The sequence below is a fragment of the Scomber japonicus genome, chromosome 4 (assembly GCF_027409825.1).
Source record: "Scomber japonicus isolate fScoJap1 chromosome 4, fScoJap1.pri, whole genome shotgun sequence".
Classification (NCBI taxonomy): Eukaryota; Metazoa; Chordata; class Actinopteri; order Scombriformes; family Scombridae; genus Scomber; species Scomber japonicus.
Window position 1 is genome coordinate 7,106,169 of NC_070581.1, and position 15,174 is coordinate 7,121,342.

At 39.0% G+C, this 15,174-nt stretch overlaps 1 protein-coding gene across 1 annotated transcript; it reads right to left on the reverse strand.

The window, feature by feature from the left end:
* Positions 1–448: 448 nt before the first annotated feature.
* si:ch211-207e14.4 (interleukin-17 receptor D) lies at positions 449–14,577 on the reverse strand. The gene is made up of 12 exons (XM_053317344.1): positions 14,455–14,577; positions 8,085–8,169; positions 6,594–6,752; positions 5,948–6,066; positions 4,059–4,182; positions 3,759–3,797; positions 3,499–3,644; positions 3,271–3,345; positions 2,566–2,641; positions 1,998–2,168; positions 1,714–1,886; positions 449–997 (listed from the first exon to the last, which is right to left on the reverse strand). The coding sequence occupies exons 1-12, from the start codon at positions 14,575–14,577 to the stop codon at positions 449–451; spliced, it is 1,839 nt and encodes a 612-aa protein (XP_053173319.1).
* Between the last annotated feature and the right edge of the window lie 597 nt (positions 14,578–15,174).

The following is a 15,174-nucleotide window of genomic DNA, read 5'->3' on the forward strand; positions in this document are numbered from 1 at the left end:
TGTCACTGCAGCATAGCTGAAGAAGAGGTGGTTAGTTGGTCAGCTGTTTGAGGGAATGTCACCAGTAGTTGTGTTGATTGTGAATATACGGTCGCCCTCCAGTTGTGAGCTCCCAAACATCGTCCTGTATGGCCAGAAATGGAACCAGCCGTTTTTTGGCCATCATCCTCTATCCTCAATGCAGTCTAGGCCAGTCACAATAATTATCAACATCATCATGTCTATATATTGAGATATGATAGATTGACATGACCTTGATCATGTTTTTTACCTCAGTATTGCCACACTTCATATTATCCGCCCCCCTTGTATTATGCTATTATATTATCATTATATCAGTGGTATAAAATGATCTTCAAATGACAATAATATCATTTATCGTGATTATTTCTGAGATAATACATCGTTTCAATGTTACCAACAATATATGGAATCCTTTTTTTTGTGTTTAGTCTCCTCCTTCCACAGGGGGCTCCCTTTTTTTCATGGCCATCCCAGCCTTGTAGATAGCCGACTGCAAAGCGGCTCCAGCTGGTAGTTTAGTAAAACCTTCCTCTGAGATGTGGTCTATTCTCAGGTAACCTCCTGGCTTATGGAGAGCCACTCCATGGAGGTGGGAGAAAAGCAGTGGTAAGTCACTCATCAGCGTGTATTGAGATACCAGTCTCAGTTCAGTGGGGATGTCCGTCTCATCAGAATACTCAAAAATGGCTGCCATGTATTTGGAAAGGTCCTGCCCCCTGGCTTTGGCTCTCCCCACCTCCTCTCCAATAAGGTGGACAGCTGCATCAGAGCTGAAGTTGTTGGACCCATAGCGCAGCCTTGCGTTTTCATCCTCATGTTCATCATCACTCTCTTGCTGTGGGAGCTCAGGTCTGTGGTTGAGGCCACGAGAACAGATCACCAAGACAAAGTCGCTCTCCCGGATCTGCCGGCAGTGCCAGGCCATGCTGCCCTCCTCAGCCGCAGTCAGAGAATCCCAAAGGTCCAGAAACACCTGGAAGAAAAAATACAGGTTGACAAAAAGCCGATCTCCATCCATCCATCATCTGCCGCTTTTCCAGGGCCAGGTCACGGTGGTGCATTAGGTTGAGGAATGAAACCCAGACATCTGTCTAACCAGCAACATTCATCAGCTCCTCCTGGGAGATCCCAAGGCATTCTCAGGCCAGGAGGGATAGATCATTCCTCCAGCATGCCCTAGGTCTGCCCTGGGGCCTCTTCACAGTTGGACATGTTTAGAATACCTCTAAGAGACAGCATCCAGGAGGCTTCTGACCAGATGCTCAAACCACCTCAGCTGGGTCCTTTCGATGCAAAGGAGCAGCGGCTCTTCTTCTACCCTCCCCTGGATGTCAAGAAGCTGACCTAATAACACATTTAACCCCCTACCCTTACCTCATATCAAATAATTGAAAAGAATATATTATTAGCACCCTGGAAAGATGTCACAATAGTGATATCATGATATGTCTGAATGTTTCTACCTATCTGATTCAATCCCCATGATATGATCCTTTTAAGACTAAATCTTACAAACGTGAGATTTAGTAAGTTAGATCTGACCTTAAGATATCAAACATAAACTGATTAAAATCTGGCCAGGTACCCTTAGCACATCTCTTTCTCTTGTTTCCTAGCATCTCTCAACTGTTGCCATCTTGTAAATGCATGAAATGCCCCCTAAACATTCTTTACAAAGAAGTCTACTACCTGAGTGGCCATGTGCTGCTGTATGAAGGACCCCAACTGCATGACTGCTTTGACATGGGCAGGTCCGTCATAGCTGCTGTAGCAAATCAGAAGACGAGGAGGGGTCAGCCTGTGTCTTGGCATTGCTACAACCTCCTCCTGGGTCTGGCTCTCGTGATGCTCTTTGATAATATCTGAACGGGTGACAAAAAATAAATCTGGTTGCATTTCACACACTGAGGTAACAGGAAAGACAAACATTTGCTTTCATGAAAAATACAAAATCATGCAAAAAGTGATTTTACCCAAGGTTTGATCTATCTTTGCATTTGGTTTTATGTAGAGTTTCTTCATCCACGGATATGGCTTCTTCTTGGTAAGAACAGCCAGTAAGACTACAAATATGGCTGCCACAGCCAGGCCCAATGGAAGCGCCACAGCCAAGGCGTGAGTGGCGGAGGGTGGCGTGGCTTCATCTGAGGAAAGGACAGTTGTGATTGCATGACAATTATGTAACAACTTTTAACTATTGGCTTCTCTGCAGAGAGTTAGATGAGGAGATTGATACAACTCTCATGTCTGTATGATATTTATGGAGATTAGCTAAGTTTCGCATTAAGTATGGTATGATAATTTGAGCTGGTGAGAAACAGTATTTCGTTTCAATGCGTATGCAAATACTCAATGAAATGACAATAAAGTGAATCTTAAATCTTAATCTGTAGCACATATTAAATACTGTCGTTGACCAACAGTCGCCTTAAGCCTCTGCATCTCCATCACCAAATGAGTAAGACTTTCTGAGAGTAAATAGAGGTTTTGCATAGCACTTATAGCATGATATATTGTTTGTGTGGATCAGCAGGAACAAACCTCCACTACCTTTTCGATCCTGCACGACCTGAACACTGAACGTTTTCCTCACTGCATCCATTTCGTTAGCTGCAATCTGTGACACAAGAAATGTTGGGCGTGAAGTTCATTCTCGACCTTGGAAATAGTACTTTGACATAATAATTTTTTTACTTGCATGTTTGGCCACTAGGAGGCAGCACAACACAACACTGACATAGGCTATAGTTACCATTTAAATTGATACCAAACAGCAGATATGAGGTTACATTTGTATTAATTTTGAGTTTCTGGAATCCAATATTCACATTGAGCTTAAAGACACTAAAGTGCTTCATAAGGCTGAATGGAAGTGCAGAGTTGGTTTACACATCCCTGTGGGCTTCCCATTGAGGTTACCCTGATTTGATCAATTTTCAATATGAAAACACTGATGAGGGTAGCTACCTCAAGGGTCCACTTGCTTTTTCCAGAACTTTCAACCACATCTCACAGAGTTCTGTATAACTTTTCTATCTCTGGAACAACTGTTCAAACTCCATTTGCCAATGAAGTCCATGAAATGTGGTGGAAAGCTAATACATGGACCTTGAGATTATCTTGTGAAAGTACAAAAAATGTTAAAGAAACAAATCACTTTTAAAAATTTTATAAAACTGTTATTTCAATGTCTTTTGGTGGCAGTGGTTGTAGTTTTATATATTACAAAATCCACTTTTATTTTACCTCACAAGTGTAGTTGGTTCCTTCTTCGAGGTCCTTCAGCTGATAACTGTGGTGAGTTTTGTTCCTGTTGGTATTCTAAGGAAATTAAATGAGTTGTTAATGATACAATTATTAAATTTGACTTGACAGATATATGTACTGTTATGTAAATCACAGAGGTATGGTATTTATCCACCAAATGAAACCAAAGCAGCAACATTTACAGCTACAGAAGGTGGAGCCACTCACAGGAGTTATCTCGATGTATTTCTTCATGCCGTTTGCGTAGCACCATGAGAAGTAGCTTTTGATGCCAAGGTTTGACGGAGCAAGGTTGAAGGTGACAGTGATGACGGTTCCGTTCTGCTGAATCTCAACATGTTTGGGATACCAGTCTGCAAACCAGACCAGAAAATACTGACAAATGAGAATAAATCAAAAGGCATTGGAGAGATGTTGGACCAGACTGGAGTTTTTTGACAGTGAAAATGTGAAGTGTTTCCTCTCACCTTTTTTGCAATGCTCAAGACCGTTCTTCTCTGCACACGCTGTAAAACCATAATGTGCAAATTAAAATAAATCCATCATAGTTTTGACAAATCTGTTACAGAATAAGTGAAGGCAACGTGAACTTTTATAGTGTCGACAAGCATGAGAGGTTTTAACGACTAACTGCACTAAAAAGCCGGCAGAAGTGGATTTTATTGGTTACCTTGTCTAATCCACAAACTCTACATGCTTGTCTGTGTGCTTGTGTGTGTGTCTCTTATGAGATGTTATTTGGCCTGGGGGCTCCTGGGGAGTCTTACAACGTGTGGAAAAGATCTTGCTGTGGTAGAACCTCTCCCACTCCTCAGGCACTGGCAGAGCTATGACTGTAAGAGCATACTGGGTTCCCAGGGAGAGGCCGGTGATAGGGTCCGACTTGTACACCTGCAGGAGTAAACAGCAGTAGTTATGACCTTGTTGTTTCTTTAAGCACACTCTGCACACATGGGTTTTGTTGATAAGAAGTTTTAACATTTGCTTTGTTGGTTACTGAGGAGAACTGATGTCCATTTTAACTGCTTATTGTCAGTTTTGTTTTAATTTGCAAAAATTGTTATTACTGTTTATGTCACTATTTTTGGTTTTCTTGCTGTAAAAGAAAAGGTTGAAACAATATATGTCAAGACCTATCCAATACAAAACATATTTTCCTCTTTTTATAAGGTTCTATAAATTGTTTTCATTTTCATTGAGTCTTTACTGATTTGACATATGTTGTTGATAATTAGTATTTCATTAAAAAAATGAACTATTATGTGAAATTCTTTACTTGAAATATTGAACAGATATATTGTGTATATATATATATATATATATATATATATATATATATATATATATATATATATATGTATATGAGTGTTTGCATTTTATTTCCTTATGTATGAATAACTCTATTTTCCATTTAAAATGTATATTTAAAGAAAGAAAATGTAAAAATTGAATTTGAAATTCTGTAAAATATAAATAATATGAAGGTCATAAAGAAATTCCCAGTTTGCGTTTCCATTTTCTGACACAACTGTCTACCAGATGAAGTCCTTTGTCGTTTTTAATCAGAAAAATGAAATTAATTAATTAATTAAATTGTGACTGTTGTTGAGTCACCAAAAATGTGACTGTGTATTGTTCTACCTTACAAACTGCATGGGACTGCAACACATCATCAGCCTAAATTGATGCAATCATCTGGCACACATGTATCTACTCCCTGCTGTTTCCTGACCCCACCCTGCTCCTGATGATGGTTTCAAAGTAAAACCAAAACATTGCGTCTCTCTTTCAGTGGATTAACTTCTCTGAATTAACATAAATATGAAAACCCACATTCATCAAATCATTTTGACTGATAATTTGCATTTTCTTAAAGTTTCTGCGGCGAGTAAACATGGCACACTGTATCCATTACGCTGATGTTCTCATTGGATGTTTTCTTGACGTGGCTCTTATTTCCTCTTTACCACTGGTTCACGTAAAGTTTTCATGTCTACTTATCCAGTATAGTGTGGTGTATGATGTCACATATGGTATGTGAAGTCCTGCAGGACACACTTGTAATAAAAGGCTTCATGAATAATGGGCTTTTCTTGACATGGCTCCTCTTGTGATGTTTACAGCTTTTACTAAATCGTCAGTGTAAAATGCACAGCTGTTTTCTCACAGGATGGGGGTTTTTCAGTTGTGTGGAGGAGGATTTCACTATGATCTCACCCAATATACTTTGCAATCACCAGGTCATGATTTGTGAGAACACCCAAAAACACTAAAACTGAAAACACTTAAATCAAGTCGTGACAGCCAAAAGAAGGGATAATCCCACAAAATCTTAAGGAAATGTTGCCTCTAGTCTTCTGTTTAAAGACTACTGGCAACTTCAATTAGTTCACATAATGCTGATTCAGATAAAAACAGATCAATTCCAGCTGCGGACCTTTATTGCAGGACACTATACCCATGTTTCCTCTCTCACTGGACTTTGAAATGTGAAAAAAAAGTAAAAAACAAACAACCTCTAACATTTTATTTGTTGAAGTAATTAGCTTTGAACATTCCTGAGAGTAAAAAACCGTGAGAACTCCTGGTGTCAAAGACAGCATACCAGAACAGAGAAAGAAGCAAAGGGCCATAGCAATGGGGGGGTCTCTCCTACCTTTTGAGCATGTGAAGCCGGAAGGGAGAGGTTACGGTGAAAGAGAAAGAGCTGACAAGCAACACTGGACCCTCCCAAAACCTGAAGAGACACCTGAAAGCCTCGAAGGAAGGCGATCCCTGCAGCAAACAGAAAACAGACTGTGAAATCACCGTTGCTACATAACCCATCATCTATGTCGCATATAAATACATATTTGTGCTGCTTGTGCTACACCACTCCCATGCATAGTCGCATAGTCAATTAAGCTTTTGACAAAAAAATCTGTCTCATGCTTTAAAGAATTCTTGTTGTGCAAGGCATAGTTTTAACCTTTCAACAATTCACATAAAGCCAACTGAAATAAATCTTGTTCCTGTCAGACTTTGATGTAAGAAATTACTTTGGGAGGGTTACTCATGTCAAACATGATAAATGAGTTTCAAAACTGTCCACTGCAGGAGTCTTAACCAATTTTAAAAAATGTTTCTGTTTTGTGTTCTTAAAACAGTTGCAACACCCACATTCTCACTTTAATTTGCTTTAAAATACAGAGGAGAGTGTTTTTAGTTCTCCACCCATGTCAAGTTGTAATACTCGAGTGTCTTGTAACTCGCTTTAAATCAAATCAAAGTCAAATGAGAAATGTAATGTAAATGTAACATACCATAGTAACTGGGCTTCCAGGAGATTACAATAGTATCAGATCTAGGGTCTGGATCGTCTACAAGCTCAACCGTCACATCATTCGGTGCTTGTACGTAGTGCTGACAGATTTTAGGGTCATTTTCTCCAAGCAGCTTAAGACATGGCCATGGAACACAACCTGAGGAGAGTCCACATAGACATACAGTCTCAATGGCATCCTTGGGAAAATATTCTTGTAATGTAAAAAGAAAACGTTTAACAGGTAATATTTACCCAGGCTCTTAATTACAATGACTATGCTTACACAATGTACTGTAATGTATGTAGATGTAGTAAATACCAAAGTATCGGACACATTTTGACTTGATGGTGGTGCTAGAGCAGAAGTAAGGGGATATGAATGTCTGAACCAAATTTCATGGAAAACCATCCAACGGTTTTTGAAATTTCACTCAAAACTACATCATCACCCCTCATGGTGGTGCTAGGCTACAGGACAAGTCAGAAGATCACCCAAGTCAGGTCTCATAGTATGGAGACCATGAATTACTCTGGACCCAAGTGGTGGGTCAACCAACAGACCAGCGTTGCCATTCTCAGAGCCGCATTTCTAACTTGGCTAAAATAACTGAGATGTTAACTATTAAAGCCGAATAGGCCAAATGTTGATGATCTTGTTGCCAGCAGTAACACTAAACCTTCATCAACCAATATTGTTTGGGTCTGTCATTATATATGATAAGGCTTAGGGGTGATATGGTGCATTCCAGTTGTACTTGGAAGTCGGAATTTTTAAGTTCCCATCAGTCAGAAATTTCAACTGGAATGCCCCACGAAGTCGGATTTCCAACTTGGAAAGTCGGACGAACTTCACCAGCCAGGACCTCAAAATCCAAGATGGTAGCTCCATGCATTTACAGTGTTAACGTTGTAGTAATGCCCTGTTTATTAGAAGTTTTGTCTTATTTGTGTCTCATTAAATCAGTCGAACACACAGCACTGTCCATCTTCTATCTGTGGACATGTTGCTACACTGTTTGTATGAGCAAAATATAGCAAAAGGTGTTTTTATTAACTTGTATTGCCAACAATGTCTCACCTGTCTAGAACTGATTTTCTGACTTCTAAACTGGAACGAATCAAACTCGGGTGTGACATCATTCATAGCTCTGACTTCCAACTTCCAAGGTAAATGGAACGCAGTAATACATTCAGCATTAATTTTGCAAGACCTCATTAAGAACAACAGGTCATGTATACGTCAATGTATTTGCTCTTTAGGTTTGCCTGCATGCTAATCCTAAAGTGCAAACAATGTGACATCTGCTCATTATGATGCTAATGCTGAGAATTAAGTTCAACACAGGGTGACAACACAAAAGGTAAACCACATTATCTTCTCATCAGAGTACACATTAGTTTGTAGGTGTATTTAGTGCTTTAACACAGTTTATCAGTGTAATTAGTCAACATTAGGCTGGTGAGTGCAGCCTGTCTGAACCAGACTTACTTCCAAATGCCTCAATGGAGTTGAAGCCCAGAATGCTTTTCACATCATTTCTGGTTATTCTGCAGTATTCACATCCAGGACCTCCCTGCAGAGGAGATAGCAAAAACAGATTTAGATTCAGCACTAGTAGATGCATTTTTATCGTTGTACATTGAAGACAATTTCATGTCAATTGAACAATTTGGAGATATAAAGGTAACTTAATTTTAAAATGCCTGAGGTCAACAACAAGGGATGAACTATTAAGATATGTATGAACACGCAGAGAGTAGAGCACGTATACTTTTGCCAACCTCAATCTAAAAATCACATTAAATTAGATTAATGGTCAAAACAAGTCGAGGACTGTGTACATTCCTCGTTCAGCTGCCAAGAGTGTGGGGATTGGGTCAGAGACAAGAATTTGGAAGAACACACTCTGATTGCCCGAGAGGGAAATTAGAAATTAAAGAGCAGAAAAAAAGCTGTATACATCGCAGTTAATAACATCATCAAAATAAATGTACTGAAACTGCCTTAAAGAGGCGCTGATTCAACTTTATGGTCATGGAGGTTTCAGCTTGTGGTGTTATGAAGTGTGTTGCTTTATGAGGTGTTTTTTACACTTCATCTACTCTTGATGTCATTTTAAAACCGAAGCTGGCAAATGTATGTGAATCAGGTACTTATATCAATTTTTAATAAGCTCCACATGGTCTCCAAACTCAGATCAGTTCACTATGATCTAACGTGGTGTCCTTGCCAATGTTCTTAACAAGCTGAAAAAGGAGGGAATGCTCACTCTTGCAGAGATCCTGTCCAAGACCTGACCTTTGACCAAAGGCTCATCCTGTCTGTTTGGAGATCCAGGACTAAGTGCTACAGTCACATGGTTTTCTTAAAAGCTGCCCCAAAACTATGGAATTCTCTCCTTTCTGCTTATGCTTTAACTGAGGTACTTGTCGAACAACCCCACCACATGGCAAGTTACTGATGTTGGACTTGGGTGCGCTGTGTCTGACAATTTTGGACCTTTACAAAATATGAAATATGAATGACGATCTGACATTCACTCTGGTTTCTGATTGGTTTCTGCAGCCACCAAATTTCATGCAATGCACCATCAGTGAAGCATACTGATGCCTTTAACAATGCTCCTCATGAGATTTAATTATTTTTAATTTAATTTACTTGTATTATTAGTTCTTCTCTGATATCATATCCTTCATTTGGTCTTTATGTGTGCTGTAAAGTGCTTTGGATCAACTGTGCTGAGTGTTCCTTGTATTCTCCAAATATCTGTCTGCTTTGACATATTGCTGTTACTATGCTGCGACCTTGTGTGGATATATGAGCACATTGGGAAACATATTTCAAAAATTTACTCATTTAAAAAAAAAAAAACAACAGCTGCAGTCACGTCCGAACTTCCATATATCATAAGAGAGGATGTGTGTATTTGAAGTGTCCGTCCACAAGAGGAATGAACCGCAGTGAATAACAAGCCAAGCACGGACCGAATAAGGCTCTTTGATTTCCAAACATCTGCACTTACTTTACATAAATGGCTCAAACCGTCCATCAGCACTGACCGCACAGTCAGAACGAATTAATGGGGGGGAACATGAACCACAATGATGATAAAACAATATGGTTCTGTTTCTGGATGTTCCTGACATCAACGCATGTTAGAAGTCATCTATCATGTGTACAAACCCTGTTACTGTTGAGTCAAACCGTTGCTACGAAGTTCTAACAGAGTAAACAGGACGAGTTAAAAGTCACACACACTCGTATACAAACGGCCGACTTGTCCTGCAGGTTTAGAAGACCACAACTAGACTAACAGGTGGGGTAAAACAAGAGAGGAAGAAATAATAGTCTATCTCTGCTTCAGGCATGAGAGATGTAGAGTGTGTGTGTGTGTGTGTGTGTGTGTGTGTGTGTGTGTGTGTATGTGTGTGTGAGGCTAGGTATGACTGTTAGAAGATCTTTGTAGTGTAAATGCTTTCTTGCATGCGAGCCCATGAGAGAGCACAACCCACATTTTTAAAGCACAATACAGAAATGAATTCTTCCACTGACACTTTGACAGCATGTGGGAGACTTTTCAATACGGCCAAAAATAAATCACATATTACGCATACTGTATAGTAAAAGTAGACTGGGGCAAAAAAGATCATGACAGTCAACCCCTGCAAAAATGTTTCCAGTATAAAACTCGGTGTGGTTTACACTCAATACACACAGGATAAATTATAGAAACTCAATACAGAACAAGTGAAATTTGCCCACCAGCAAAACAACAGCGCGTGTCAGTCACAGCAGCGCCGTGGAACACACACTAACCTTAGAGTTCAGGCTGGGTTGACAGCTGTGCATTCCTTCTTTGTACATGTACTTCTTCAATATGAACATAAACAAGTTTCTGCTAGAGGCTGAACACAGGCCACGAGACTCCAGTTTATGATGATACAGTAATGAAGCTCTGTCTGAGGATAATAGCGTGTAGGTTATGTCATCTGGTAGCATTGGTTTCTAACCCTGTTTAAATCAAAGAATGAGTTTTTCTTCTTTTTTTTTTGTCTTAAGCTATAAACATATCCAGAAACTCATGAGCAAAAGTTCTGAAAGAGAAGAAAGTCTAAAAAAAATAAACATTATCTTGTGTAGCTGCAATGTGTTTTTTCTGTTTTCAGAACTTTTAACTCACGACCCATCTGAGATCAAGTCAGTTCCAGTAACTCACATTAGGAAAGCAAAGATTACAAATTGGAAAAAAGGTTATTCCCTCAGATTTATGTTGCAACCCTAGAGGGGCTCTGACACATTCCAAACTGGGAACCACTAATGATTGAACATGATCACAAAAACAAACAGAAAAAAACAAAAATTACACTTTAAGGTTTCTGGAAACAATCGCTTTCCCAATGTGCCGAAACAGTGGGGGCCAAAAGAGAGAGAAAGAGATAGAGAGAGAGAGAGAGAGAGAAAGAGATAGAGAGGAGGAAACAATCTGTGGTCAACGACTTGGACTCAAGTTTTGTTGGAATGAGAAAGTACTTTCCAAAATCGATCTGAGGCTAATGGAAGGTTGTAAAACAAGCGGGTAAAACCCAAAGCCAGAATCTGGTCTGGAAAAAATGTGTACCAATCCTTTAAGTACAGGTTTTGTTGTCAGAGAAGAAGTAATTGGTTTAAAGAGGTGAGCAAAGTGAAAACAGCTCAAGTCACAACAACAGTATACAAAGCTGGAGACAGACGTGTAATCTCTATTTAAACTTCTCTTAAATACTGGAAAAAATATTGTATAAAAGATTTCATTATTTCATCACATCATAACGTAATGTGTGAACAGCAATAAAAAACTAGGACAGCCTTATGAAATCTGAGAGGGGAACAACAGAAAATAATATGCAGTGGTGGTTTTCCTGGCTCTTGAAACTGTTTATCTTTCTATTGTGTACTTTATCTTTTTATTGTGCTTCTATTGTGTTATGTATTTATTGTGTTTTAATCTTGTTGTGCATCACTTTGGAAAACCTTGTGTTTGTTAAAATCGTGCTATATAAATTGTATTATACATTATTTTGCTCTTTGAGTGGAAATACTGAAGAGTTGGTTTGACTCTTAAAAACTAAAATGATCATCTTTGGGAATTTAGTCAAAAAGCAAGCTCATGAAAAATAATAATAATAACTTTATTTCTAGAGCACCTTTCAAAATAAAGTTACAAAGCACTTTACTGTATAAACAGAATGCAAGTAAAAATATCCAAAGTTAAAACAATGACAATATACAATAAATAATAACACAACAACAGTTCAGAAAAAAGCCATATGATAAAAGTGAGTTTGAGGAAGAGATTTAAAAGATGAACTACGATGAGCCAACAAACTCACTGTGTATTTAATTAAAGGCTCAAAAATGTAAAGATCTGGTCAACTTTAAAATAGTTCAAATTATGTTTTGAACAAAAAAAACCTATATCATTATTATCATTATTGGAGAGTAATTTACACGTTCATAAAACAATAAGTGAAGACTGTATTTCAATGCTTTTATGGAACAGCTGTAGAAAACATTAAAAAAAACACATAGCAAGTTAAAAATGTGAAAATTACATACTGAACAAAAATGAAAACATCAACCAGCCATACACATTACAGGACATATATGTTATTTTTGTATTGTCCTGTTACCTTCTGAGATCAAATATGACATGTTATTGAAAGTATCTGTGTTATAAACTGAGCCTACTCAAACTCCCACAAGACTGCAGGGCCGCTTCAACTTTCACTTCATTTCAATCACAGCTTGAGACTTTTCTGTTTTGCGTCTGCTTTTTTATTAAATCACAATTTTACGGTTAATATCACACTGCGCTGTAACTTTATATTCTCCTGTTTTTACTGTAATTGAGTCTACTTTTTATTTTGCCATAAGTTGCTTTAATATCCTGTCTTGAAGCATTTTATGTTTTATCCTCAGCCTGCAGAAATCTTATGAGTTGTGTTACTGTGTTGTTTTCATCTGTTATATACATAAGTATCAGCCTCCTTTTATGCATTTATGTATGACTGTATGTGAATTTGCATATTTACACACACAATCAGACTATTTCTTTTACTGATTGCAGCCCAGAATACATTAAAATAAAACATTTCTTGGCAGCTCCTCCACAGAAACAGTGCTGGAGGACAACCAGCAGACTTCACTCAGAGTATAATCCAGGTGTGTTTTAGCACTGGGAGTCTGACTACATGAAATCCACGTGGATTAGACCACCCAGGATATGAAATGAAAGTGCTCCAGAAGACGAGCGTGCTTTTATACCAGAGGCCTAACAGAGTTTAGCAATTTACTCAGGATGTGAAATAAGTTACTTTTCACTTATTACTCCTTTAAAAAGTTATAAGAACTTTACTTGTTATTTGGCATCAAAAGTAATTAGTTGTTACTTGTTATATTACTATAAAAAAATTAAACTTTTAGTTTTTCCTGCATATTCTGTTATAAAGAGTATTTACTAAATATAAAGCATTAAACACTACATTAAGGCTGATATGTGTCCAGCCTCTTGTTCTGTTATCTCTGCTCTCACCTATTAAATAAGGAAACAAAAACTGTATGTCATTAGCAGCAGCTTGTCAAACCTCTGCTCTCCTTCTAAAAGTGAAAACCAAACCAACTAAACAAAATGTAGCTGCTCCACAGGTGTGTCAGATGGGATCAGATGGGTGTTTTGCTCCTTGTCAATGTTTTGTTGAGTACCTCTCCACCACCACCCCCCCCCCCCCTCTCCCCCCCCCCCCCGACCTTAAATGGTCCAATAATTCTTTTTCTTTTTCTTTTTCTCCAGGGTCTGTCTCAAATGCGGGAGAAAAAAGTCAATTTCATCATGGCTGGCTGATTGTGGATACAGAGGCAGTTTGTGACATTCTGCTGTCAGAAGCTCTCTCGTTTGACAACTGACAGCAGCAGAAGACATACAGTATGTTAGTCTTTGCTGTTCACTTCACCAGCAACATGAATCTGGGTGGCCTGAAAAATATCATTTGATATATACATAAATAGATCTAAACCATCCTTCCTCCAATGTGAGCTCAATATCAGAGATTTCATTTAGTCTTAGCCTATTATTTGACCCCTGTATTTGTTTTAATTGTGTGTTGCCAATAATGAAAATGATTATTATGACTACTAGTGCAAATCTGCCTAAATAAATCCCCCTAAAAGAGGTTTGGGCATGTAGACGCACCTTCACCATCACATTTGGAAGGCCAGCTGTCATTGAGAGGGTGCAAATGTCCGGATTTGTGGACATCAGGATTTGTGATGGCTCAAAGTCCCATAACAGCATTAGTTAAACATCTAGTGCTGCTGTGAGCGGCTTCATGGCTCTTTGTCGTTGGCGCGCTTCATTCCTAGTTTTACGCAGAGGATATTCAGCTGGTTTGATGGCAGTTTAGGTGATTCTGAATCGGCGTTATGTTCAGCAATATTATACGCCCCTGCGGTAGGGGGGTATTACGCCACAAAGGTGCATATTACGGCACAACACGTGTTTTTGGACAGGTTTCACATTCCTGTACCGCCGTACTATTTTGCTGCACGCACAAAGTTCACAACGGGTGTTTTTAGTTGTAACTTTGACTGATACAAAGTCAAAATAATAGCAATAATTCCAGCTGTTAAAGTGCTCTCCCTCATCCTTCATTTATCTTTTGGATCGTTTGGATAGCAGCGCACGCAAAAAGACGCATTTACGCAGCGTAATTGCTTTTGGATATTTGAATCTCTTACACTACTGTTACTGTGGGAAGTTATAATATTATAGTAGTGTGTTACAAAGTAAGAAATCATGTGTTCAGCTGACAGTCAAGCTTACCTGTTGGAGACAGCTCATAGTGCAGTTCTGAGGAGTGATGGCTGCGGCTGAGACACCACCCTGAGCCCGGAGCGACCGACAGAGCACCAAGAGTTGGAACAACACAAGAAGTACCGTCCACATGCTGCTACAGCCAACATGACACTGTCCTCTACTGTGAGCACCAGGGCTTCAAAAATCACCCACACACACAAACACAAACACACACACACACACTCACAGAAGACTTGACTCAGCGGGCGTAAAAACGGTGAGATCTGGATGCGTCACCGACGGTGAGTGAGAGAGGAGTGACAGAAACCAGAGGAGGCAGAGGAGAGAAAGAGACGATGAGGGGAGTGGTGTCTGGAGGCTATACGGGCGGAGGTGCAGACAGCATGTTTTAACAGTTGCGCTGCCCAACTAATGCTCATTTTGTGCTGGAGGAACAGAAGGTAGGAGGTAAGTTTGGGTCAACACATACGGTCAACAGCCGGAGCCACAAAAAAAAAAAAAAAAAAAACCCCACAAAAAACATTCCACATCATCACACACATAAACATCTATTCAACAAGAGACCAAAACAAAATCAAAATCTGCATTAGTACCCCCACAGAGGCCCTTGGGCTGAAACTCATGTCCCCCCAAATCACTTTTATTTTATTCTGATTGGACAATGAAACCATGCAATTCATATTCATAGGCTTCTGATATTAATCATAATTATCAATTTCAAGAGAA

Excerpts from the sequence above, each read along its gene's own strand:
- si:ch211-207e14.4 (XM_053317344.1), bottom strand. The coding sequence starts at position 14,577 with ATGTGGACGGTACTTCTTGTGTTGTTCCAACTCTTGGTGCTCTGTCGG. Across the intron at positions 6,067-6,593 it reads CTGGAAGCCCAGTTACTATG|GGATCGCCTTCCTTCGAGGC; the intron begins GTATGTTACATT and ends TGTTTGCTGCAG. Across the intron at positions 3,645-3,758 it reads TCTTGAGCATTGCAAAAAAG|ACTGGTATCCCAAACATGTT; the intron begins GTGAGAGGAAAC and ends TCTGGTTTGCAG.